Raw genomic sequence first — 24,286 nt, 5'->3', positions numbered from 1 at the left:
TAACGCGAAGACGCTATTCTTTGGTTCGGCGTATACCTGAATATTTTGTTGAATTGCTCGTGTTGTTGCAGACAATCATGTGTGTTTTCTGATTTCATCGCAGTAGTAAGGTGAGGCAAATTCATCATTTTTTGAATACCCATGATTAGTTATACGCGTTTATCGCATATCGTTTTTAAAAAGCGCGACGTTTACTTACGAAGACGTGCCTCTGCTTATATTTTCTTCACTAAAGAAGAAAAATGTAACTTTAAAATTACGGAGCTCTACCACTCGTAAGCATCTTTGTTTTGCTTTTTAATTCTTATACACACGACATGACAGAAGTTCAAACGATCGTGCTGCTCGTATAAAAATGGAAACTCTATGTCTTCTTAAGCACCGAGAAAATGCTGTTTCGAGTAGCAATAAAACACATTTCTTTCAAATAATCATCTGAACTTTATTATTTCAACCAATAAATTAAACTTCATCCCAATAATAATTTAATGCAATCAATGACTCATACAATCTGATATACATAGATCTTTTTCTGTCGGAATAGATGCTTTCACACATACACACAAAATACATATACACATCTGTACGAGCTTGCTCAACAGGCTTTAACAATATAGTGATAAATAGAAAAAAAAATAAACGTTGTGAAACACATATCGCACGTGTGAGGGTCCGGCATATTTAAATTTTATCGTAAGTGATGATAGCAGTCAAAAAATTATAACTTAGGCCAGGCATATACTGCAGGAACTGATGGTTGGTAACTCGTATCATATAGATGTGCCTTAAGAAACTCCTTGTAGTCTTTAGGCTCTGGATGAACAGTTGCAAGTTCTACATAAAAAAAAATTAAATGATTAGTAGTTAATTAAGTCATTTAACATTTGTCAAAGACGCAATAAACAAAATGACGGTTTCTTACTATTTTCATACGCGTATTTCATAACTTCACAGGCTATCGTCAAAGAACATTTCTGAATGTCCTGCAATGGCGGATACAAGTTTCCGGTCTCCAAATTTTCTTCCGAAACTATGTCGGCCAAAGCTTTAGCGGAAATGAGGAATACCTCTTCAGGAATTGTACGCATACAGATGCCAATAACTGCCAATGCAACTCCAGGGAAAATATAACTGTTGTTTCCCTGGCCAGGATGGTAAGTTTTACCATTGTACGTCACTGGTGGGAAAGGTGATCCACTGGCAAATATACATTTTCCCTGAAAACATTAAAACATATATTCATTTAATACCGTTAATTAAATATGTTATTTCATCATATTCTAACTATTATTGTACAAAGCTTTCAAGGTTTGTTGTGTACCATAGTAGCAGTATATGCTTCTTCAGCAGTACATTCTGCTTTGCTAGTTGGATTACTGAGAGCGAAAATGATTGGTTTATCGTTGTTCTTTCCCATTTCTTCAAGTATTTCAGTTGTGAAAGCACCGCCAATCGCGGCAGCACCAATAAGAACTGTAGGCTTTGCTGTCTTCACTACGTCCAACAGTGAATCTATTGGCTCGTTATCACGTGCAAATCTCAATTTATGCTCTGTCAGCCCGCCAGATGGACGATCCTTCACAATCAGTCCTCTTGAATCGACCATCCAGATTTTACTCTTGGCGGCCTCTTCACTGACTCCTTCTTTCATCATCGCCATAACGCACAGCCATGCAATACCTAATGAAGCCTGGAAATAGATCACGTTATCTAATTCACTTTTTCCATTTTAGGGGAAAAAGAAACTTTCAACTAATATTTACCTCTCCAGCACCCTGGAAAACAATCGTGTTTTCTGAAAGTTTGGTGTGGGTGATGCGAAGGGATGCCAGTAAACCAGCAACGGCGACAGCAGCAGTTCCTTGGATGTCATCGTTGAAGGTACAGTAATCGTTGCGGTATTTATTAAGTAATCTGAATGCATTGGCGTTGCCAAAGTCTTCGAATTGAATTAAGGTGTTCTGTCCATATCGCCTGACTACAGCAGACATAAACTCGTCTAAAAAGTCATTATATTCTTGACCAGTGACACGTTTATGTCTATGACCAATGTAGAGTGGATCATCTAACAGAGACTGCAAAAGAAAGTAACATTTAATATTTATATTCTATTTGAATTTTAAGGTTTTACTATTTTTTCAGAGATAATGTTAGAGTAAACTTCAATGTAATTCACCTGAGTATTTGTTCCAACATCCAAAGTTATAGGCAGACATTGGTGAGGTTTAATGCCAGCCAATGCGGTGTATAATGACAATTTTCCAATGGGTATTCCCATTCCATATGCACCCAAATCACCCAGGCCAAGTATTCTTTCTCCGTCCGTGACGACAATCGCACGCACATCATGTTCGGGCCAATTTTTCAAAACCTCATACACGTGTCCTTTATCGTGTATGCTTATAAATAAACCACGTGGTCTACGATATACTAAACCAAATTTCTGACAAGCTAGACCCACTGTAGGTGTGTATACCAGAGGCATCATTTTAGCCACATCGTCGGCTAGCAAACGGTAAAAGAGCTTTTCATTTCTGTCCTGTAATATTAAATATTACTTATCTTTTTGTACTTAATATTATGAACAAGGCAGTGCAATCTGTGGCTTTAATATTTAAAAACACAAAAACTGATTCAAAACCCGTGAATATTTCAATCTTATAGGATGTTTTTGAAATATTGAACCTACATGCGATAAAATTATGTAACTAGGTAATTTTTTAATTATTCTATTTTATACATAACTAAGCGCTGCTGTAGTTATCTTAAGTAATTTAAAAATATACAGAGAAATATGTACATTTTCTGACATTCATTTTTGACTGAAAATTGTATGCATTAAAATGCAGGGAAGCTGTTTAGTGAAGGTATGCACTTACAAGTAGGCCTATAAGGTAGATATACTTTGAAAGATCATCGGGGTAGCGATCCAGATTCAGACGACACAACTCCAATTGTTCGTCCTGAGTTTTCACTGCTACTGGCAAGAGACCATGTATACCCAAAGTTTGCCTCTCCTCGATGCTAAATGCCATTCCCTGCAACAAAAGGAAAAATTTCTGCTGATACATTTCCGAAGATAAATTTCTTTATCCAAAGAACAATCATCACTTTACCTAAATTTCCTTACATACATCTTCAATTCTTTTTTTAAATAAAAATATGACCTTATACATATTCAGAACTTTGAAACTTCTTTATTTATTATATGTGTAACGTGAATTGAACGAAAAATTAAGCTTTTTGCACCAGAGTCACTTAAAATGTAAAATTGTATTATACTGAATTAGTTCATAAATATGTACAGTAATCTGAGATGGATGGCAGGATATCCTGGTACCCTGTCCTTGACAGGCAATATTGCATTGCTCAACGAAGTGGGTTAACGAGAAATTCTTCTGGGCTGGAAGTGAACGCGTGTGAAAGGCGAACAGCTGTTCGTCGGCTCGGCTTTACGTCACAGATGTATGAATTATTACTTCTTACACTTTGCGAGTTAATTTTAAATTTGTGCAATGGTTAAATAATTCTAGTTCTATTGGTAGTATTCTGTAAAATATTTAATTTTTTTTTCTGTAATTTTTTTTTTATAATTAACTAAATGCAACGTGCAATTTATAATTCAGATACACTTATTGTATGTTTTTAGACGTTTATATCATATTAAAAATTACGTGTAAAATTCCAACTTTAGCGCTGCAACCAAAAATGAAAAGTAGATTTTATATTTCAATTTTTGTTATTATCAGTGATAAAAGGTTCAGTTGAATTTTAATTTTTTAATTAAAATATGAATAAGTAAGCTTGAGTTCGACCTCGACATAAATAATAAAGAAATGCAATAACAGGTAATAAACATTAATAATTGCAGTGTTCATGGGATGTAACGAATGCCCTCAGGATGTAAATTTCCATGATTCACATCTTATTTACTCAAGGACCCATTTACTCTCGGTATAATGCTTCAAGCGTTTTAAACGATGAAGGAATCCCAACGACCTTTATAAATCACATTTCTCGAGATAACGAATAGAAAGTGTGTTAGCAGATTACACCTAGCAGACGTCAAATCGATAATCTTGTACGATTACTTTAATTCTATTTTCAGGAAACAAATACAGCGAATGTTTCTGGATGATATAATTTCTTTCAAAATGGTGTCCTTCCTGCAGAAGACACACAATCAGAAAAATACTTTTTTCTTATTAATGCTTATTTAAGCAGCTTTAACCTTGTGCATCGATTCAAACCGTAGTCATTGATCATTGAAATATGCAATATAAGCAAGACCAACGTGAATTGATACATGGTGAAGGATCAATGATTAATGCCTACGGTTCCAATCATTTTTCATTTACAGAATAAATGTCGCGTCGTAACTGCGTGTTTTATCGATCGATTCAGACCTAATAATACGTAGGACAATTCGACCGATTGATAATCTAAGGTCACAGACGGCTTTGATTGTTCCATCGTGAACTGTGTCTATCGACGGTTGATGAACTACCATCTAATTGGATTTTTTTAGTGCATTGAAAGGAATTTGCATTATGCATGGAAATTACATATTAACGAAGTTTACCGCTTAATTAACTTGTCTGACACCATTGTTTAAATCGTCTGAGCAGTTTCCTATCGCGACGAACGCGTTTTTATTATCCTTCGTGATAATGACTCGTGCGTTTGATCGGCCTTTCGTACACTTTGATAAAAGGTCGTTTGGATTAATTTGTTGGAATTAGCATGAAAATAGCAATACACAGGATCTGTCCCATTCAGTATGATCATTGAAATTATTTAAAACATCTGCATTATTCAAGATGGTACAGGAAAATGTTGGAACAAGCTGGTGTACTACTTGAAGGTACAAGAAATTATTGACACGTGATATCGCATTAACTTTCCTGTATGGTGATTTTATGAAATCATTTGGACTAATAGAATTATAGATACGTACTTGTCACTAAATTAAACGAAATTGCTACATTTTACTGTTTATAGGAGTATGATTACGTCACTTCGCAAGAAGACTTTGTGCTTCGTATTCTTACAATATGCAAATCTCATTAGCGACAGTTTCATACGGTCATTATTTACGCCTGACCTTTGAAACTTTAATGTTATTTGAAGTTTAAAAGCATTCAGCACGATATTTACAAGGAACAAAAAGTATTAGAAGAAAAATTTATAAGAAATTTTCTTCGTCGCGGAGAATTTGAATCCATGAGGGGTGAAATATTGCTTCACGAACACACTGAATATTAATTTTCTAATTTGTTTTCATAGACGACCCTTTTCACAAACGATTCCATTAGTCAACATGTCCCTTTCTAACTAAATCGAAACAGATGGAAAGGTCAAAGCACTCGCTGAAAGTAGTAGTTTTCCATCGGGTGGACAAGTCACCAGGGTCGTTGACACTGCTCCGAACGTACAAGCTAGACCGATCGCTGACACCCACCAATTGATTTTTATAAGTCGTAATAGAGAACGAGGATAGAAAATCACCGGCTATGTTGTGTTCACTGAACACAAAGATTGAACGTACATCTATTCCGCTAAAGCAAAACCATAAAGGTTTTTCCCACCTTTGTCATTGTCTTTGGTCATCTAGTTGAAAGCTTAACTGGAATATATTTAACGATTCGAAGATGCTCGAAATGAATTGGGAACGATTGGCACAGGGGCCGTGTTAAAAAGAAATCTAATAGGTTCAGTCATAAACGCCTTTTGATTATCAGTGTCACCGAGGATACCACAAAAAACACCGCACGCAATGGATTCACGTATCAACGAGCAGATAACCACATCCCCCGCGATTAATGAACAGATAAGCCAGAAAACGATTGAATCGCGGTCTGGATAGGTTTCTTAGGTAAGAACATAAGTATTCTCTTTCCTTGAAAATTATCGCCCGTCGAATTAAATTACAATGCACGCATTATCGTGGCCTAGAATATCCTCCGATCGCTGTGCTCTTGAAAACTTCCACACTGTCGGAGACACTTGAACGTACAGATACCATCGTGTATGTGTCAGAGTCATTAAAAACTCCGCTTAGACTCTCATTGTGATACTTGGAAAATAGAACTACTTAACCCGAGACAGACCAATCCGTGGTCTCCCCCTAGTGGAAACCGAGTTTGCTCGTGGGTGTACCCGAGAACACGGTGTCGTAAAAGATAAATGCAGCGTAAACCTAGTTCCCAGGTCACCCAGAAGTCACCCTAACGTCCTAGACCTTATTCTACACACTGAGACCCGAAGCTTTTTCGGTGCGGACATTACAGTGCAAGACGGCTGACAAAAGAACAGAGGCTACCAGTAGAAGTAGAGATCAAACGAATACCCTTCCATCCAGAGCGAGCAGCGGCTCCGGGACACGTATCGTTCTGTTCGAGTCCGGAACAAGGTCCCACCAATCCGTGTCCATCATTCGGTTCGTTCAACTTCCCGGATCTCGGGTGGTCCCATGCCAAACAATCGGTCGTGGAGACGGTTGTCAGGGTCCTCGAGTTCCAGCGGACGCGACCCTTCGTCGTCTGCCACCGCGGATCAATAACGCAACCCTTGGAGTTCTTGGCGGCGAACTAAGCTAACCACGACCTACTACAAGAATCCAAGGGGTGCATGCACCGCAGGTTTTGCGTATCTACGGCGTGATCTCGCTGCGTCGACGACGGTTTGGTTTAGTTTCGTGGGGTCTTTCGTGAACCACATGCACGACAGAATTTAACCCTTTGCAGTCGGAGCATCCTTGGGTATGGGGAACCAACAAGTCGACCAAGTTTTCTTTTTTAATATATCAACACTAATGTCATTCAAAGGATATAATATTAGACTCTTATAGTTTATAATTTTCTTTCGTGTGATATTTGTGAAAACGTTCTCCAAGATGCTAAACGAATATTTCTTTCAACTGGTCAATAAACATGACAAACTTTTGAAAATTTAAGAATTTATAAATTAACTAATTTCTTCACTTTCATATCGTAATAAAAGCTGCAAAAGACCTGAGAAAATGTATTATTATAACATTTTAATCATCGTTACAAGAGTGTACTGACAAGTCGTTTTGACTTGTTTGGTAATTCCTAGTGTTAAAGGCTTGCTAACTGCCAGATTGAAATTAGATGATTTGAAAGGGAAAAAACTGTTACGAATTTCTTTTTCGAAGAATTAGACGAATTTTTTAGATGATATCGAGAAGACATCGTTATCTTCTTCAATATACAGTATATGTATACCGCTCCGAATTATTCAAACGATGAGACTTTGGGGTTCATGAGAATGTTTGGACTCAGGTATATATTTTGACCCTCAGCCGACGATATGTATTATCGGGGGAACAGGGCCCATCCTTTTTGCCAGCTGCTTTTCATGAATGCATAGTAATACGAAGTTCACCTTTTACTTCACCATTTCTTGTTCGTCCCTGGACGCAACAACATTCGCTCTAACGTGGTAAAAATGTGGAAAGTTACAGTGATTTCAATCGAAAAACGTTCTGTGCAGTGTGTGTTCTTCGTGGTGAAGACATTGTGACAAGTGACATTGCAAATAAACTGAAGACAGCGAAGAGCAGGGTGTGGAATATCATCAAGAAGATAGAAACGAGCGATAGTGAAATGGATACAAAGTTCTTTGTGTTTCATTAAACCAATCCAGGCGTAAGAATATTTTGGATCAGTACTGTATATTGTGCAGTTATAACAGTTCTCATTGCCGAATGTCACTGAATACTTCATTTGAGGAAAAGAACGCGTAAAGACCCAAAAGTGAATAAGGATGGAGTTCGATTTATCCTCCGAAGGATGTGCGTCAATCGCGAAATTCTGGGAAGGTTTCGCAATCGTGATCAAAAGTTTCCACGCGGAGCATTTGGCGGCCACTTTGCAGAGTCATCGAGAAAATTAGTTTCGAGGTCTAATCGTGAACGGTACTGCGTTACAACGTTGTATAAAAAGAAAGAGTCGTGAATCGAGTCGAACGAAGAATATGAACAGTGCATTGCTGTTCCGTATGTATCGTGAGTACATTAGTAAAATTAGTATGTTACTATAAAGTCAAATTGCTACTGTATCTAATATTCTCAAGTAGTATAATGCAAAAATATTAGCAACATACTTGAAGAATACAAGTACCATGACTGTAGTATAATATGTATACATGTGCTACTTGTATAAGTAGTATGGCACTATCACATCTGCTATACACTAGTAGTATATCTGTTATATATCAGTGATATATTAATATTCTATTTCTAGTAGAATAATACTAAACTGACACTAATATTATTATTAATTGCATTTAAAACAACGTGATATTCCAAATTTATTTCAAATTATTCGTATGTCGTAGTTGAGAAATATATTTTTTATAAAGCGTAGAAAAAAAAATTAGATACGATAAAAAATGTTCCATGACACTAGACGATTTCGAATAAAAACGTTCGTACGATCGATGTACATTTACGTTGTGATCAGGTGACTGACATCGCATAAATGTTTTATAAGTGTGACTAACGCAGCGCTCTTCAAACACTTTTATGCCCCTGTATTTCATCATTCTCAACTGATTGTACACGTTGGTTCCATTTACTAACTTTCTGTGCCGTGAAAGTAAATTTCGTGGAAACGCGACGACTACGTGACTGATGCAACGAAAGCACTTTGTTTAAAACGCTTTATGGTCCTCCTGTTTGCATCAGAAATTAACAACTTATGATTTTCTGCTATTTAAATACCAGTCTCCCTATAGTTATTATCACTTCGTGCATGATTTATATTAAATATCAAAATACAAACAAGTATATCAAATATTCTGAATTATCGTTAAATATTATTTAAATTACAAGTCATATATTATACAACATATTATAACATACCAAGTGACTTGGAAAACGTCGTTTATATTTTATTCTAAGAAAAATTCTTTCATTTATATTCTCTACTCTTCGCATAGCCAATATCTTTTAAAATAACGGAAAGTTTTCTGTTAGCCGGGTCACAAGGAACGATTCTGTTAATTTAAATACAAATTTCGCGTTTAAAAACGGGCTGTAGGAAGTCGGATATTTTCATTGTTTTCTGCGGGAAAGTTATCATTTAGATGTCTACGAGTCGGCCTTTGATAAGGTGACAGTTGTCGCAACAACTATTATCACGAACGAGTAACTGTCAATGCTTATCGCATCTATGATCGTTAGATATTCTTAGGCGGTAAAATGTGTATATAACTAATTCATTCGGAAATGATAGAAATGACCAAGCACGAAGCACGTCAGTATCAGACGTTGGACTATCAGACCATTTGTCGGTGTAGCAAACTCTGGTAATTAATCGTTTCATTGAAACACGTAATGTTAGCGTACCTTATTTAATCGTGGATTTTTTAGATGATCTAAGCCGCGGATCATCCCCGTGCATAGGGCATCCCCATTTCCCCGGGCGCCGAGTTGATCCCTCTCGATACTTGACATGGTCGAAGGTTTGTTGTCGCAGACCAACTGACTACTGGTTTGGATCCTGCAAACGACGAGTAAGGTTTAAGGCTAATGAGGAAAAACGTCGGTACGGTAGAACGCAGTAGTGTCGAGCAAAGGTGAGGTTAGGGTGTGGGGAGCGAGTCTCGGTTACGTATAAATTGCATGGACGCAATGTCGAACTTTGTCACTTTTTTCTTTGACAAGATTCGAGCTTCAATTTCGTCTGCTAAAACAGTTCAAATATCAACAAACAACTACAGTCAGGGAACGATAAATACGTGATGAAACAGTTTATCGCAGGGTGAAGCTATCGATCACTTTCAGAATGTTGTGGCAACAGACGATCACTAATTTGAAAATTTTAATTACCGTGACGATAAGTGTGATTAAGTTTATTGGATTTATAAGGAAATAATGATCATCGAAGATGAAGGTGCACACAGCGTTTAATACGGTACTGACTACGACTAACTAAAGCGCAAATGCACACATCGCGCAGTCGCGTATTTTCGCCCATCGCGTGAGGATCGGTCGATTTGTTGTATGCCATTTGACCATGAATAATGTTTTTATATAGCTGCTAGTAAAATTTTTTTAGAGGCTTTCCGCTTAGTTATACCGCCTACTTATTATAATACATTCTAAATAACAATAGCTCACATTCAGCAAACAGGAACAGTTTTTTGAAATGATCGAAAAGTAGGTAATGCGAGAGGCAGATCTAAAAGTAGTTTAATCGATTCGATCAGCTGATTTTTCCAAGGCAATGTACTGTTACTATGTAGTTTTTTATATTGCTGAATCACAGGAAAAGATTGCACAACTATTCTGCGATTGAAAAAGCCCACGTTTTTAACGGTTAAAGATTTAAATCGTTTTTTACTCACTTATTTGTTCGGTAATTGATTCTTATTTGGTTACAGAGGAAATTGTCAAATTGAAGTGAATTTAATTTAAAATAAATTCCAATAATGGCAACAACAAAAAAAAGAAAATCAATGAAAAGTAAACATAAAACTAATGAATTCTAAGTTTGATTACAGGCTATTGAAAGATAAACACGATACAGTCATTTTCATATGTTCTATGATAGAGATTAAGTTTTTCATCCACTTTAAGAATTTACCATCGTTTTTCACTTTAGACAATCTGTATAACCATTACATTCGTACCAAAAAACCCGATCGCAGGAATCACGTTTCATGCCAATGACTATAATCATTATTTATCGATGCTCTGTTAACGAAACTTAGAGGATTGTTAGACTTCAATGTTCTCTTTTCAGTGGAGAAAAAACTCAAAGTGACATAGACACATGCATAAATAACACATACATAAGACTATAAATAGTTTTGACACCATGTCGTCAAGACAAAGAATAGTTTTTTCACAATGGCGTCAGATCAAATCGTAAAAATTCAAAGTCCACCGCTTTACCTCTCGCGCAGCTGATCATGCTGCCAGGTGTCAGGTTCAAGGTCTCTGGTAGCACAACGCAAATGACTCGATTGACGGAGAAACCTAGCAAAGTGACACTCTAACCGTTTTAACAAGCGTTTCGAGGACATATTCGCGGTTTCCGTGTACGATGCCTCTCGTTCTATCTGACATCGCTCAATAAACTGTTGTGTCCATCACCCTGAACAAAGTTAAGCAGCTCTCAGATCACTATATCGCGTCATGACGATAAGTCACTAGACATAGCGTTCACGTGATATCAGAGTTGCAACGCTGACTGTCCCGCGCCATCAACAGTTCTTGGACATTTAAGATATCGAACAAATATTTCATCTATTTCAATCAACTTTTCTGCCATATAATCAGGAAATAGTGGGTAATATTTTTCTAAAGACAAACTGTAATTTCATTCAGGAAATATATTGATTAGATGACGGACAGACTATTGTAGTAACAGGATCACATGCAGCGCGAAAAGTTGTATAATAGATATCCCTAGATGTCTTTCATTCGAATATCAATAAGTTTTTGCACGCTTTGCGTATTTAAAAATTTGAATACTGTCAAAATAATTAATATTCATGTCACATTGAATATTCAGCGCTAAATTTCAAGATATTTTTGATGTTTCGATCGTCATTCGCGAATGGACGAAAAAATGGGCATGATAATGTAATCGCAACATTTCTTACGTCTTTAAACTTTTACTCTCTGCACATGTCGTACGATGGTCGATGGTACATAGATCACAGGTCAGCAACCTGTTATCGTGTGATCTACGGATCGAACTACATATACATTCAAATACTATTATAGTGACGTTACAGAATTTTGTCTAGAATAGAAAATTCCGTAGGGTTCAAGGAAGTTCGCAATTAAAATTTCAATCGATTTTGTTCATATTTGACTGACTTATCGTGAGTTATATTTTTAAAAACACCGATTTTAATTCGATAAAATTTTCCAGTTTTTAATTTTTATCTGAATAAAAAATGATCTGATAAAAAAGTTACAGAAACAAAAAATATGCGCCGTGATGAAATACATATGCTGGTTATTTTTTTCTTTTAATTTAAAAATATTGATTTTTCTGTCCTAAGGACAATACTTTTCAGCGTCTTTGAGCGCGCAGTCGGTTATGTTTTCTGGCCTTCTATTGTAAGATCAAAAAATGTGACCCAATGACCTCCTGCAAACAGAAAGTGTTTCCACGGTGTTGAATATGAGTCATTGCATGTCTTCTCAACACGTAATATCGACTTTGTAGTTGTAACTGTCTCAAAATATAATTATCATTTTCACAAACTGTTACATGTCAACAAGTCACTGGATAAGAAAACTAATATTTCTTCAGGAGAAACAATGCAAGGGGCATATACAAAAATTAGTCACGCCACAAAGAAGGGGAAATATCTATCTTGAGTCAATAAAAACATACGCAGTCGGAGAATAATACGAAATTTTAATCGCGATAAAACATTGACGAAGGTCAACGATTATCAAAAAGTTGCACAGTGTTCGACATTTACCAAAATGTACAGGTGGTAAGCAATCGCGTAATTCCTTCCAACCATTCCGAATAACTTATTTTTAGACAACAAAAAAGAATCAACAAACCCCATTAGATTGAGTTCTGGAATAAATGAATATTAGAATTTTTTCCTGCTTAACAAGCGAGTGTTATTATTTGATTGCAAATAAAAATTCTTTACAATTTTATTCGAACGTGACATGAATGATTCGAACAATAAATATTTTTACAAATTTGGTAATGACAACTGCGTGATAGCATTTCTTACTCTTGCTATGAAGGCGAAGTGCGATAACTGGTCGTATCTTTGTTTTGTCTGAATTGTCGGATAACGAAGAGGCTTGTTATGTCGCGTTTTTTTAATGGTTTAATCGTTTACATATAGAAAACTTTGCAATCGTGCATGGGGGAGATATAAATGGCCCTCAAGTAGAATGCAACTGGTTCACAAAAATCGCACAAATGTAACTCGTATTATTTCAATGCTTCTCGAACATTTACATTGCTGTTCCTATAAAAGTATTTCAGCATTGCATAACAGATTATATATCCATCGATCCCCACACACAAAGTTTGTCACTTACACCTTGCAAATTCTTGGTCCGTTACGGATATCCTTCGAATGTGGACTACCCATTGGGAATGAAAGTGATTCGGCCTATTGATCAACAATAATACTGAGCAACAACGATTGTCCATGTATTCGTGGAGGATCAAGATTTTAGTTAGCGAGAAAACACTGTCTCACACAGAATAAAAAAAAATCAAACAAACGATTCCTTCTGGAATCAATTTCGTTCAGTGAAAACGATCCTTCCGATCACGAGCAGATCGCAAACGTGACTGACGTGCACACGGATCCAACCAGCGAACGCATACCCCTGCCAGATTCTTGTAACTTCGTCCCCGTGGAAATCGGCTTTGAGGCCGACGTTTTTGGTGCAGAAAGGCCATTTAAATATCAAGGAAAGCTGTGGAATTATGCAATATCACGGGCCACCGTAGAAACACAATATTAGAATTATTGCATTAAGGCTAAAGATCGACATAAATAGTGAGTAACTTGTAACGGTTAAAAATATAAGTTATGTGATCAACTTTTTATATAAAATCGTCTACTACTTGGTCATACTTCTTTCGATATTACATTGTTTCAGTTTATTTTATTATTTCATTTGTTTCATTAAGATTTCTTTTCATAATGTGATATAAAATTCAATAGAATTTATTTTACAAAATATTAACTTAACAATTACCTGAAAAGTATATACCGTTAATTTCTATTATCGCTGCACAAATACTCAATCTCAAGGGTCTCATGATGTGTCAATAATACCAAATCAATAATTCTCGGAATTGATACGTTTCGTGATAAGAACTATGTAGTTACATTATAATAGTTACGACATTATCAGTTGTGGACCTATCAAGCAATTAATACTGAAAATAAAGATATCTTCGATGCCGCTAACATTGAAATGTTTATTCTTTGCAGTCTCTATTGATGTGTGACTGAATGTACTACAGATATTATTGTTTTACATAATTATCTGTTTTATATTAACAAAACAGTGAAGCAGTGGATTAAAGTTAGATAATTATATTTTTATATTTGAAGTTCTATTTTATCATAATAATGATTGTAATAATATTATAATTTATATTTACAATATTATAATTGTATCATTACCGTGTATATATTTATTTATTATCGTATATACAGTACGTATAGTGAGTCACGTAACATTTGCACCTCAAATATTAAAGTGGAATCGCCCTTTCTAAACACATACAATGATAGTCCCTTTCATTAGGAATTCAGTGACTATAATTATTCAAGGTCATTCCAGGTCACGGAAGACAGGGTGGTTCCATTTAAAAAAATGAAGGTTACCTTGATATCTCTAAAAAAAATCACAAAAACAAGAATTTTGTTGGCATCGTGTGAGCCCCATTGAATCATTCAACTTTGTCCTTAAGACATTTGACGTATCTTGAAAAACAACAAAGATATTTGAGGTGCAAACGTTAGGTGACTCATCCTGTATAAAATGTATTCAGAACATATTATAACATACAACTCAGTATTTATACCAATTATATTTCTTATCAAATAGTTCTTGATAAAATAACAGATAATCACTACGGATTTTGTGACATTCGACCATGTTATAGAATTGTAATCAGATATGTACTCACTCGCTCCCATGATTTACACCATTGTCCATTACACAGATATATTCTGCGCACCCTGACCTATCGAATAATGAATCGGTTAAAATATTCGTCATTTCGACGTAATTAATTAACTTACTTCAAGCACTCCATTGTTACGCACTTCCACACGACGCGTAAACGACACAAATGTGACATTAGCCATTCAGTATGATGAAGTCTTTTCTTGTTTCTCGATTCTCCCCGCTGTGATTTTCATTCGTCTTTAATTTCAATGATTAACAGACAGATTATTTAAATAGATAATATGTTTAGGTTTGTACGGTATAATTTACTATAAATCTCTTCACGATTAACATTTCATTAAACGAAGGTATTAAATAAATAATTTTATCTCGTACAAAAATAATATTTGTTATGAAAATTAGTAAGTTTTTTCAATTATTCAGTTATTTAAATTCGAAACCTTAAAGAGTGAACATACACGGAAGAAAATTTGTATTACCATATACAGTACTATATGTAGATATATGTTTACCAATATCTCAGCATCTAACCAAATTTGTATTTGAAGAAATTAAAAACATAATGCGCCGGTATAGAAGAAAAAATATAAATATTTTCTGTCAATAATGGTTAAAAAAAAGTATTTCAAACAGTATACATAATTTATTAAATATTAAACATTTATTTTAGAAATTGAATCAAACAGATGAGTTGAAAAAGTCCAAGAAACCCTAAAAATCAAATGCAAAGATTTTTAAAATTGCAATCAAATACTTATTCGATTACTGTTTATTTTGTTTATTTTACTTACTTACTATCTACATTTGTCCTAAAGTATATCTTGGAACAGTTTTTTACACCTGTAAATTCATTCTTGGCTATCCACCACAGTACACAAATAAACACACGTGCTTATTTAAACATGATAATGTGTAAATATTAATATAATAGCTACTAGTATGAAGTGTTCAACGGACTCGTTTGCATGTTTAAAACACTATACATGATGCAAAACGATAGCAATATCCATTTCATCGACATTTTCCTTACATTGTGCTCTTAAGTAATCTGCAAATTAGAGCTCGTTGAAACACATTCTGCGCACAATGATCCTATTACCATCACGATCTGCGCGAAAGTAAACCACGCTGAATGTTCACTTTCACCTCTGTATCGATAATTGCTCATTAACCGCGCAATGAGCCCGCATAGTGAAAGTCGAGACTGATGGCAAAATACACCTCTCTCATTTCAGTTTCTCTAATATTTTACTACATGCTACATACTTCTATCGGTTCTATCAGCTGTTTCCACCACAGTTACGTCGACATTTACGGGTAATAGTTATCGACTCATACGTTCGATTAAAACGCACACATGCTGTCGTAGATTTTGAAAATACCAGAATTACTTTTTTTAGTAAAATTCTTATTTAAAGAGATTTCAATATCAATTTTATCTTTCTCAGTGAAACCATAAAATTTCACATTGTCCGTTTTGATCCACTTTTCAAGACTCGTTTATATAGATATATGAAATGTGCCCCTGATAAAATTATAATCAATTTACTATATTTTTAATGAGTCGAGGATATGATGTAAATCTAAGAAACCTATGTCTCACCTGTCTATTGACAAAATGGTGTAAGGTTTTAGAGAAAAGGACGTATAGTTGATTAAATGTATTATCGCGCAACAACTTTTTAAAAATAATTTTATAAATTTTTAGTTTCTCATTTTATAGTTTTTTACAATCCATTTTATTTAATGTAAGAAACCCTCGGTGTACAAATACTTCTTGTACGTACTGTATAATACTGACGTTGAACAAAGTTTGGGGGTACCCAAAAAATACATGTTAAAAGCAAACAGTGGAGGATTACTTATTGGTAGAATGATTAAAAAAGTCTAACAATTTGTGATAAACATTATTTGATAGTAGCCAAAGAAAGATTACAATTTTGCATGTCATCAAACTTGTCTTGAATGGAATTTGCTCGGTAAACAAAATTGCATGTAACAGTCGCTTGACTAATACTGCTTGAGTATCATGTCATCGTGATCGGAACATCGATCGAATGGGTCGGGGTTCAAGGAAGAATCTAAGAAGCAAATGATGATGATACTACAGTACAATTGAGTACGATACATGTACATATATGTATACATTGTGTATCGTACGTGGATCAATTAACTGCGTGTCTCACGCTTTAGGATAGAATGTTTGAATCTTATAAAGTAAGCCTAATGTCAATCCATATTACATAAATTTATTCTAAAGTTCAAATTAATATCCGTAACTGGTTCTACAGGTTTTTCTTTTTCTTTGATTTTTGCGTTTTCTGTGTTAACTTCAGTAAAATTTTTGTATGATTAATCAATATAACAGCTTGTAATGTACATAATATATAATTATTTCTGATATTATTGTCTACTAATTGTAGGTAAATCGAAAACGTGAAGTAATAAGTTCATAATCATGAGGTGTACATAGTAACAATAAAAATACAAACATTGGATAATTAAACTTGTTAATTTAACGGACATTTAGTACCTTACTATTCTTCTTTACGTGTAACGTGAAATATTGACGAAGTTATAAGTTTTAAGAAAGTACTGTAATAATTCAAATTTTCATTAATTTATAAATCATGAAAGTTTTCTGTTTTGTACATCGATAGTCAAAGTAAGCGTTCATCTCTGTCATCCAATATTGACTGCAGGTGTAAAAGAAAGCAAAAATTATTCTACATATGTACATACATAAAAATAGGAAAAACTATTAAAAAATAGAATATTTTTCTAATAATAGTAAGTTGTTTTTTGAATTCCACTGAATTAATTTTTTTGTATTCAAAAATAATCAAAATGATTCATAACGCCATCTACGACAAAATGTCCAAGCTACTAGCCAATTAATATCATGTTACAGTCGTTAGATGACACAATCCTACCTTTCAAGCGTCCAATCCGTTAAAAAATTTACAAAAAACGTATGTAACAATTAATATAACATAAACAGAATACATTTGTAATTCAGGTTTTTTAATTCATATCTAATATTGACCGTGGGTGTAGAATGGTGAACGGTATTAATATCTTATATGCATTATGTACATATTACATAATGGATAAAAGTACTGTATGGTAACATGCCAATTTGTACTTATCAATGTGTAAAATAATTATTTAATGTATTATAAAACATTTTACTATCACTGTATTTTTAATGATCATCATTAAATGAATAATCACATTCAATATTGTTGTTGTAATGTTATAAGTATTATACTAAAAGGTGATTATTACCTGGCTCGTTGGTCTAGGGGTATGATTCTCGCTTCGGGTGCGAGAGGTCCCGGGTTCAAATCCCGGACGAGCCCACATGATTTTATTTTTTATTTTCTCATCTTTTTTCAACACCATTAAAATTTTAATATTATCAATACGTATTCGTTTCATTCTAATAACGCTTTCGACGCGCTTATTATTTACACGGAAACAGACCATTTGTATAATACAGATGTTGAAGTTGAAAATTGCGTGTTATCGATTTACACATTAAACATGGCGGTCGCTTGGAATCCGTCAAAAAAACATAGTGATCGAGAGAGGTATGTTTATTCGAGTATTGGATCATTTATCGTCACATATTTCACATATATTTTAATCATGACAATTTAAAAGTAATGTTTCCGAAATCAAGTTTACTAAAGTACGTATTACGCCACGACCATCTGCTTCATAACCTCTCTGACGTGAAACTGACAGATTTTATTTTTGTTACAGGTGGGTCTGTATTTATCCAGTTTACATAAACAGCAAGAGAACGCTGGCAGGAGGCCGGAAACTTGCGAAGGACAAATGTGTCGAGAACCCTACACATCTAGAGATCCGTGAAGTTCTAGTGGCAGCTGGTTTCAACGTTGGTGTAGAAAATAAAGTGCACCCAAAGGAACGTAGCAAAGAGCTAATATATCGTGGTCGTATTCGTGTACAGTTGAAAGATGATGATGGTACTCCTATGAAACCTGATTATCCCACTAGAAACTCCCTTTTACTTTACCTAGGCACTACCATTCCAAAGTTAAAAACTCGCCAAGGTAAACAGTCAATAGGTGAACAGTCTTCTCAATCATCAAGCGCATTATCTAAAAAGGGAAAAGGAAAAGGAAAAGGGAAAGGAAAAGGACGGCAATAGAGTTCGCAACTACTTCTTACTTATGTGGACTTTAATGTTGAAATGAGAATTGTTCTTATGTACAAAAAGAAATTATATTACATTTTGTATGAAGTTACAAACAAACAGATTTAAACTGAATATTGTACACATGTACAAGTTATTGTTTAATACAGTTCTTACACATTGAATTTGTTGCTACCATTTGCATACTTTTACTCTACAAATAGTTAAAAAGTACTTCTGTTTATCTTGAAGCAGCAAGTATATACCTTTAAAAGTTACTCTTGAAGTTTGTACTACCATATGGCACTTCCAACAGACATTTTAATTTTTATCTTGTACTTCATCCTACTGAGTTACATCTGTGTCATCTTCATTATCAACAGAACCTAAGTTTTGTTCTGTGTCCGAATTATCATTTATACAGTCAGAAGATTGTTGTGGTGAACCAACAACTGGGGACAGTGATTCTCTACTATGAGGTACATATTTTAAAATGTATCCAGTAGGTTGAAGATGTGGAATATAATCAGGGTGAATCATGTGTGTTACTGGACTCTGTAAATTAGAAACATAAAATTCTTATTCAGTGTTGAAACTTTGTTATAATGTACGTACTTTACTATTGAATCTTGTAGGAGATGCTCCTAATAGAGGTATATATTGTCCATGTGAATATGCTAAGTCATTCACAAAATTCACTTTAGCCTTACGATGATGTAACAACTGAAAGAAAAAGGAGCAAAAAAATAAATATTATCAATTAAAAATTAGACTGTACTTCAGTGTTCTACAATATTACTTACTGGTTTTGGACTTCCAACAAGTGGTGTATCTGCAAGGTGATGTAATGGTAAAGTTGGTGAAAATGCTTGATGTATCTGTGAGTGTGCCTGAAGTAGACCATGTACAAGTGAATGTAATAAACTGCCCCTAACAGGAATATGTGGAATGACTGGAGGTAACGTATTTAAAGGTGGATGCAATAAAGAAAATGGTTGGACTATAGGTGCAGTTCCTGGCGCAGAATATAATCCAGGAATATGTGGAGCATCAACAATAGAATCAGATGAATTTGCATTAGCATTTTCTTCATTCTCAGACAAAACTGCGTCATTCTCATCCGTTGGATTGCTCATCCCAACCACATTATTTTCATCATTGTTTGAATCACAATTCGATGCCCTTACAAAGTGCGAGTGACCTTTTAATGGCCCTCCACCAAGGAAATATTTTGCAACTTGATTGGCATCATCTGACAATTAGGAAAAGAGCATAAGATAATACGCGAGTGAATCAAATTGCGTGTCGAAATATGTTTTCTTTTCTTACCCACTTTTAGATGTCGTCTGGATCCTAAAGTACTTCGTGAAGTTCGATCTACTTTTGTTAAGTCATCAGTATTTGTAGTTATGTCTAGTGCTGTTGTTTCTGTTCCAGAGTGTTCTATTTAGAATTTGTAGAACAGTAAATTCATCAGTAAAATTTCTAGATAAAATTAAAACAATTTTTTTACATGGGAAAATTGTACTAAACGTTTTTTTACCTTTATGATCATTGTCTATATCTGAAAGCTTATTTTTTAATGGAATAGATCTCTTTACATTGTTAGATTTTGCACAAAATGCACTATATTTATACTGTCCCACAAAACATAAAATGAAGATTAACAATACAAGTCGACTTTGTTTCATATTTGAAAGAAACGATCGATATTAAAAGAATTACACAACGGTACAATGATAATGCTTTGAGCGGCTAATATTTAAAACTGGCATCGCGCCGAATTGCACCTGAGATTTATTTACTGTGAAATGGGGAATTTGCTGACAATTTACAAAAATGTATATTGTTTATTTCTCATAAGCACTTCGATGCATAAGTTGTAATCAACTACATCAGCACTCAGACGATTAATGCAATATCGACTTTTCTTCGTATAAATGTGACATCATTTAAATAAAATAAACATGTATTATTCACCTTCATAAGTCAATTGTGATTTGTAAAAACTATTGTAATATATTTTTTGTTTCTAAAAAATTAATTATGCAACATCGCAAATAATAAATTAAGTTTTTATAAATAATAATAACTTCTGTATAGTACGTTGTAAATTTACAATTATGCAATTACCGAAAAATATTGAAAAAAATTATACCTTCTCCGTGACAATGTTTTCACATTGCCGTGACCAGGATTCGAACCTGGGTTACTACGGCCACAACGTAGGGTCCTAACCACTAGACGATCACGGCTATTGAAGGTCATATTAAAGAATTCAATTTTCTATTACAAATATTCAATACAATTTACAATGAAATAAATGTTGGATTTACTTTTATTGCAAAATTTCCTTTAAAAAGATACAAATATTTACACTAGTTGCATTAAAAGTATTCTTCAATATAAGAAGTGTATATATACATGTTATTCGTATATTTTTTTGCAATATATACATCATAAAAGTTTTATCAGAGAGGAAATGAGACCGAAGAATAATTGGCGCGGAATATTAGTATTTCGTAGCTTAGTACTAAGAAATTATCCATCGCAAATAATTCCCTTGTTAGAACGTGGGTTTTACGCGAAAAGGAATGATAGCCGATTAACAATTTAACAGCTGATTATACACGAGGAGGTACATACAAAGAATAGTAAAAGACTCTGGAAAAGCGCGTGTGTGTCACCGGAAAATAGTTGGCGCCGAATGTTAACGTATCTTAACGATTTATGTCGCAAAAAATTGCTCTCAATTTACTCCTTCCGAATCTGAAGTTGCTCCCCCAGCACTGTTACTAATTAATGAGATATTCACAAAAGAAAAAGTAACAACTTGTTAACAAAATAGGTAGTAAATGATCTTTTTGCACAAATATTATGGTACTAAAAAATTGCTCCTGATCTGTTTTATAATTATCAATAGTCAGATATCTCAATAACTTTGCTCGCGAGGGAACATCTCACACACACGGGGTCTCTGGCGCGTCCTCCGGGGGCTCCATGACCCCACGGTCACACCACACTGGGTCTCTGGCGCCACCGGAAAATAATTGGCGCCGAATATTAGTATTTCGTAGCTTAGTACTAAGAAATTATCCATCGCAAATAATTCCCTTGTTAGAACGTGGGTTTTACGCGAAAAGGAAATGATAGCCGATTAACAATTTAACAGCTGATTGTACACGAGGAGGTACATACAAAGAATAGTAAAAGACTCTGGAAAAGCGCGTGTGTGTCACCGGAAAATAGTTGGCGCCGAATGTTAACGTATCTTAACGATTTATGTCGCAAAAAATTGCTCTCAATTTACTCCTTCCGAATCTGAAGTTGCTCCCCCAGCACCGTTACTAATTAATGAGATATTCACAAAAGAAAAAGTAACAACTTGTTAACAAAATAGGTAGTAAATGACCTTTTTGCACAAATATTATGGTACTAAAAAATTGCTCCTGATCTGTTTTATAATAATCAATAGTCAGATATCTCAATAACTTTGCTCGCGAGGGAACATCTCACACACACGGGGTCTCTGGCGCGTCCTCCGGGGGCTCCATGACCCCACGGTCACACCACACTGGGTCTCTGGCGCCACCGGAAAATAATTGGCGCCGCATATTAACGTATCTTAACGATTTATATCTCAAACCATTGCCCCTTTCATTTCGACCAAGCATTCAATTTGTAGCTTAAAGAACGTAGATTAATCCCCTGTCATTGACAATAACAATAAACGGCAAGAACACTGTTAAAATCACACTTTATTTGCAACGGTTGACACTTTATCTCGTCATGCGTACCCTGTTTAGTTCACTTTGGACAGCTCTTATACCGTTATGCGGACAGCTTTCGTTTAGCTGAAGCACTCAATTTGTAGCTGAAAGTACGTAGATTAATCCACTATTATTGATAATAACAATAAACGACCAGAACACTGTTAAAATCGCATTTAATCGCGGAATACCACTATTTTTAGGACCGGTAACGCCACCCGTGGCGAATCGCTGAAACTACTAGCCAATTATATGGCTAGCAGTTTCAGCGTTTCGCCACGGATGGCGCCACCGGTCGAAAAAGTGGTACTGCGCGATTAAATGCGATTTTAACAGTGTTCCGGTCGTTTATTGTTATTTTCAATGACAGAAGATTAATCTACGTTATTTCAGCTTCAAACTGAATGCTTGATCAAGGTGTAACTTGTCCGTAGAACGATGGAAGAGCTATTTAAAGTGAACTAACCGGGGTACGCATGACGAGATACAGTGTCAACCGTTGCAAATAAAGTGCGATTTTAACAGTGTTCTGGTCGTTTATTGTTATTGCCACAGACAGGAGATTAATCTATGTTCTTTCAGCTACAAGTCGAGTGCTTGGTCAAGACGAATCAGCCGTTATAGGGTACTAATCTACATTCTTTAAACTTCGAATGTAGTGCATGACGAAGAAAAGTGTTGCCTGTTCAGTGGTTATGTACTTGCCACAGGTATCGATCGGATTTACACTGCTAAACGAGCATCAGTTTTCCTCGTCATGGATTACATTCGAAGTTTAAAGGACGCAGATTAGTACTCTCTGGCAGGTGGGAACCAGTAATTACAAGAACATTGTTAAAATCTCAATTGTTTGCAACGATTGACACTCTATCTCGCGATGCGTACCCCGTTTAGTTCACTTTGGACAAGTCATACAACGTTATACTGACACTAACGTTATCCTGACAACTTTCGTCTTGACCAAGCATTCGATTTGTAGCTTAAAGAACGTAGATTAATCTCCTGTCTTTGACAATAACAATAAACGACCAGAACACTGTTAAAATCGCATTTAATCGCGGAATACCACTATTTTTTTCGACCGGTGGCGCCATCCGTGGCGAATCGATGAAACTGGTAGCCATATAATTGGCTAGCAGTTTCAGCTGTTCGCCGCGGATGGCGCCACCGGTCAAAAAAGTCGTGGTATTCCGCGATTAAATGCGATTTTAACAGTGTTCTGGTTGTTTATTGTTATTTTCAATGACAGGAGATTAATCTACGTTCTTTTAGCTTCAAACTGAATGCTTGATCAAGACATAAAGTGTCCATAGAACGTTGGAAGAGCTATTTAAAGTGAACTAAATGGGGTACGCATCACGAGATAGACTGTCAACCGTTGCAAACAATTGAGATTTTAACAATGTTTTTGTAATTACTGGTTCCCACCTGCCAGAGAGTACTAATCTGCGTTCTTTAAACTTCGAATGTAATCCATGTCAAGGAAAACTGATACTTGTTTAGCAGTGTAAATCCGATCGACACCTGTTGCAATCACATAACCACTAAACAGACAACAGTTTTCTTCGTCATGCATGACATTCGAAGTTTAAAGAATGTAGATTGGTACCCTATAACGGCTGATTCGTCTTGACCAAGCACTCGACTTGTAGCTGAAAGAACGTAGATTAATCC

The 24,286-nt window shown here is 35.1% G+C and overlaps 3 protein-coding genes and 2 non-coding genes across 6 annotated transcripts; 2 read left to right on the top strand and 3 right to left on the bottom strand.

Moving 5' to 3' along the window:
* Window positions 1-462: 462 nt before the first annotated feature.
* LOC107186778 (NADP-dependent malic enzyme) lies at window positions 463-13,128 on the bottom strand. 2 transcript variants are annotated; one of them, XM_015574716.1, is made up of 8 exons: window positions 13,061-13,128; window positions 9,374-9,527; window positions 2,880-3,038; window positions 2,177-2,539; window positions 1,764-2,075; window positions 1,322-1,690; window positions 923-1,217; window positions 463-834 (listed from the first exon to the last, which is right to left on the bottom strand). In XM_015574716.1, the coding sequence occupies exons 1-8, from the start codon at window positions 13,111-13,113 to the stop codon at window positions 719-721; spliced, it is 1,821 nt and encodes a 606-aa protein (XP_015430202.1). In that variant the 5' UTR covers window positions 13,114-13,128; the 3' UTR covers window positions 463-718. The 2 variants fall into 2 exon arrangements, with proteins under 2 accessions (XP_015430202.1, XP_015430201.1); XM_015574715.1 differs by lacking the exon at window positions 13,061-13,128 and adding an exon at window positions 10,925-11,147.
* Window positions 13,129-17,967: 4,839 nt separating this feature from the next.
* On the top strand, window positions 17,968-18,039 carry Trnap-cgg. Its single transcript has one exon. It is a non-coding gene; the product is annotated as a tRNA-Pro (tRNA).
* Window positions 18,040-18,205: 166 nt separating this feature from the next.
* Window positions 18,206-18,857, top strand: LOC107186772 (signal recognition particle 19 kDa protein). Its single transcript, XM_015574707.1, has 2 exons — window positions 18,206-18,270; window positions 18,446-18,857. The coding sequence occupies exons 1-2, from the start codon at window positions 18,224-18,226 to the stop codon at window positions 18,855-18,857; spliced, it is 459 nt and encodes a 152-aa protein (XP_015430193.1). The 5' UTR covers window positions 18,206-18,223.
* A 330-nt stretch (window positions 18,858-19,187) lies between these two features.
* LOC107186753 lies at window positions 19,188-20,259 on the bottom strand (the record flags this gene model as incomplete). Its single annotated transcript, XM_015574690.1, has 4 exons — window positions 19,188-19,397; window positions 19,458-19,565; window positions 19,646-20,094; window positions 20,172-20,259. Coding segments are annotated over 4 exons (855 nt in total), but the record flags the coding sequence as incomplete, so codon positions are not given.
* Window positions 20,260-21,025: 766 nt separating this feature from the next.
* Trnah-gug lies at window positions 21,026-21,097 on the bottom strand. Its single transcript has one exon. It is a non-coding gene; the product is annotated as a tRNA-His (tRNA).
* Window positions 21,098-24,286: the final 3,189 nt, after the last annotated feature.

The sequence above is a fragment of the Dufourea novaeangliae genome, unplaced genomic scaffold, assembly GCF_001272555.1.
Source record: "Dufourea novaeangliae isolate 0120121106 unplaced genomic scaffold, ASM127255v1 scaffold92, whole genome shotgun sequence".
In the NCBI taxonomy this organism is placed as follows: domain Eukaryota; kingdom Metazoa; phylum Arthropoda; class Insecta; order Hymenoptera; family Halictidae; genus Dufourea; species Dufourea novaeangliae.
The sequence above is the reverse complement of the archived record's forward strand: the minus strand, read 5'-3'. Positions and strand labels throughout refer to the sequence as shown.

Bases quoted from the DNA above. Each gene is read 5' to 3' on its own strand.
- LOC107186778 (XM_015574715.1), bottom strand. From the start codon at position 11,055: ATGTCCTCGAAACGCTTGTTAAAACGGTTAGAGTGTCACTTTGCTAGG. The intron at 1,218-1,321 runs GTACACAACAAA...TAATGTTTTCAG, and splicing joins AAGCATATACTGCTACTATG to GGAAAATGTATATTTGCCAG. The intron at 835-922 runs GTAAGAAACCGT...TTTTTTATGTAG, and splicing joins GAAATACGCGTATGAAAATA to AACTTGCAACTGTTCATCCA.
- LOC107186772 (XM_015574707.1), top strand. From the start codon at position 18,224: ATGGCGGTCGCTTGGAATCCGTCAAAAAAACATAGTGATCGAGAGAG. The intron at 18,271-18,445 runs GTATGTTTATTC...TTTTTGTTACAG, and splicing joins AAACATAGTGATCGAGAGAG to GTGGGTCTGTATTTATCCAG.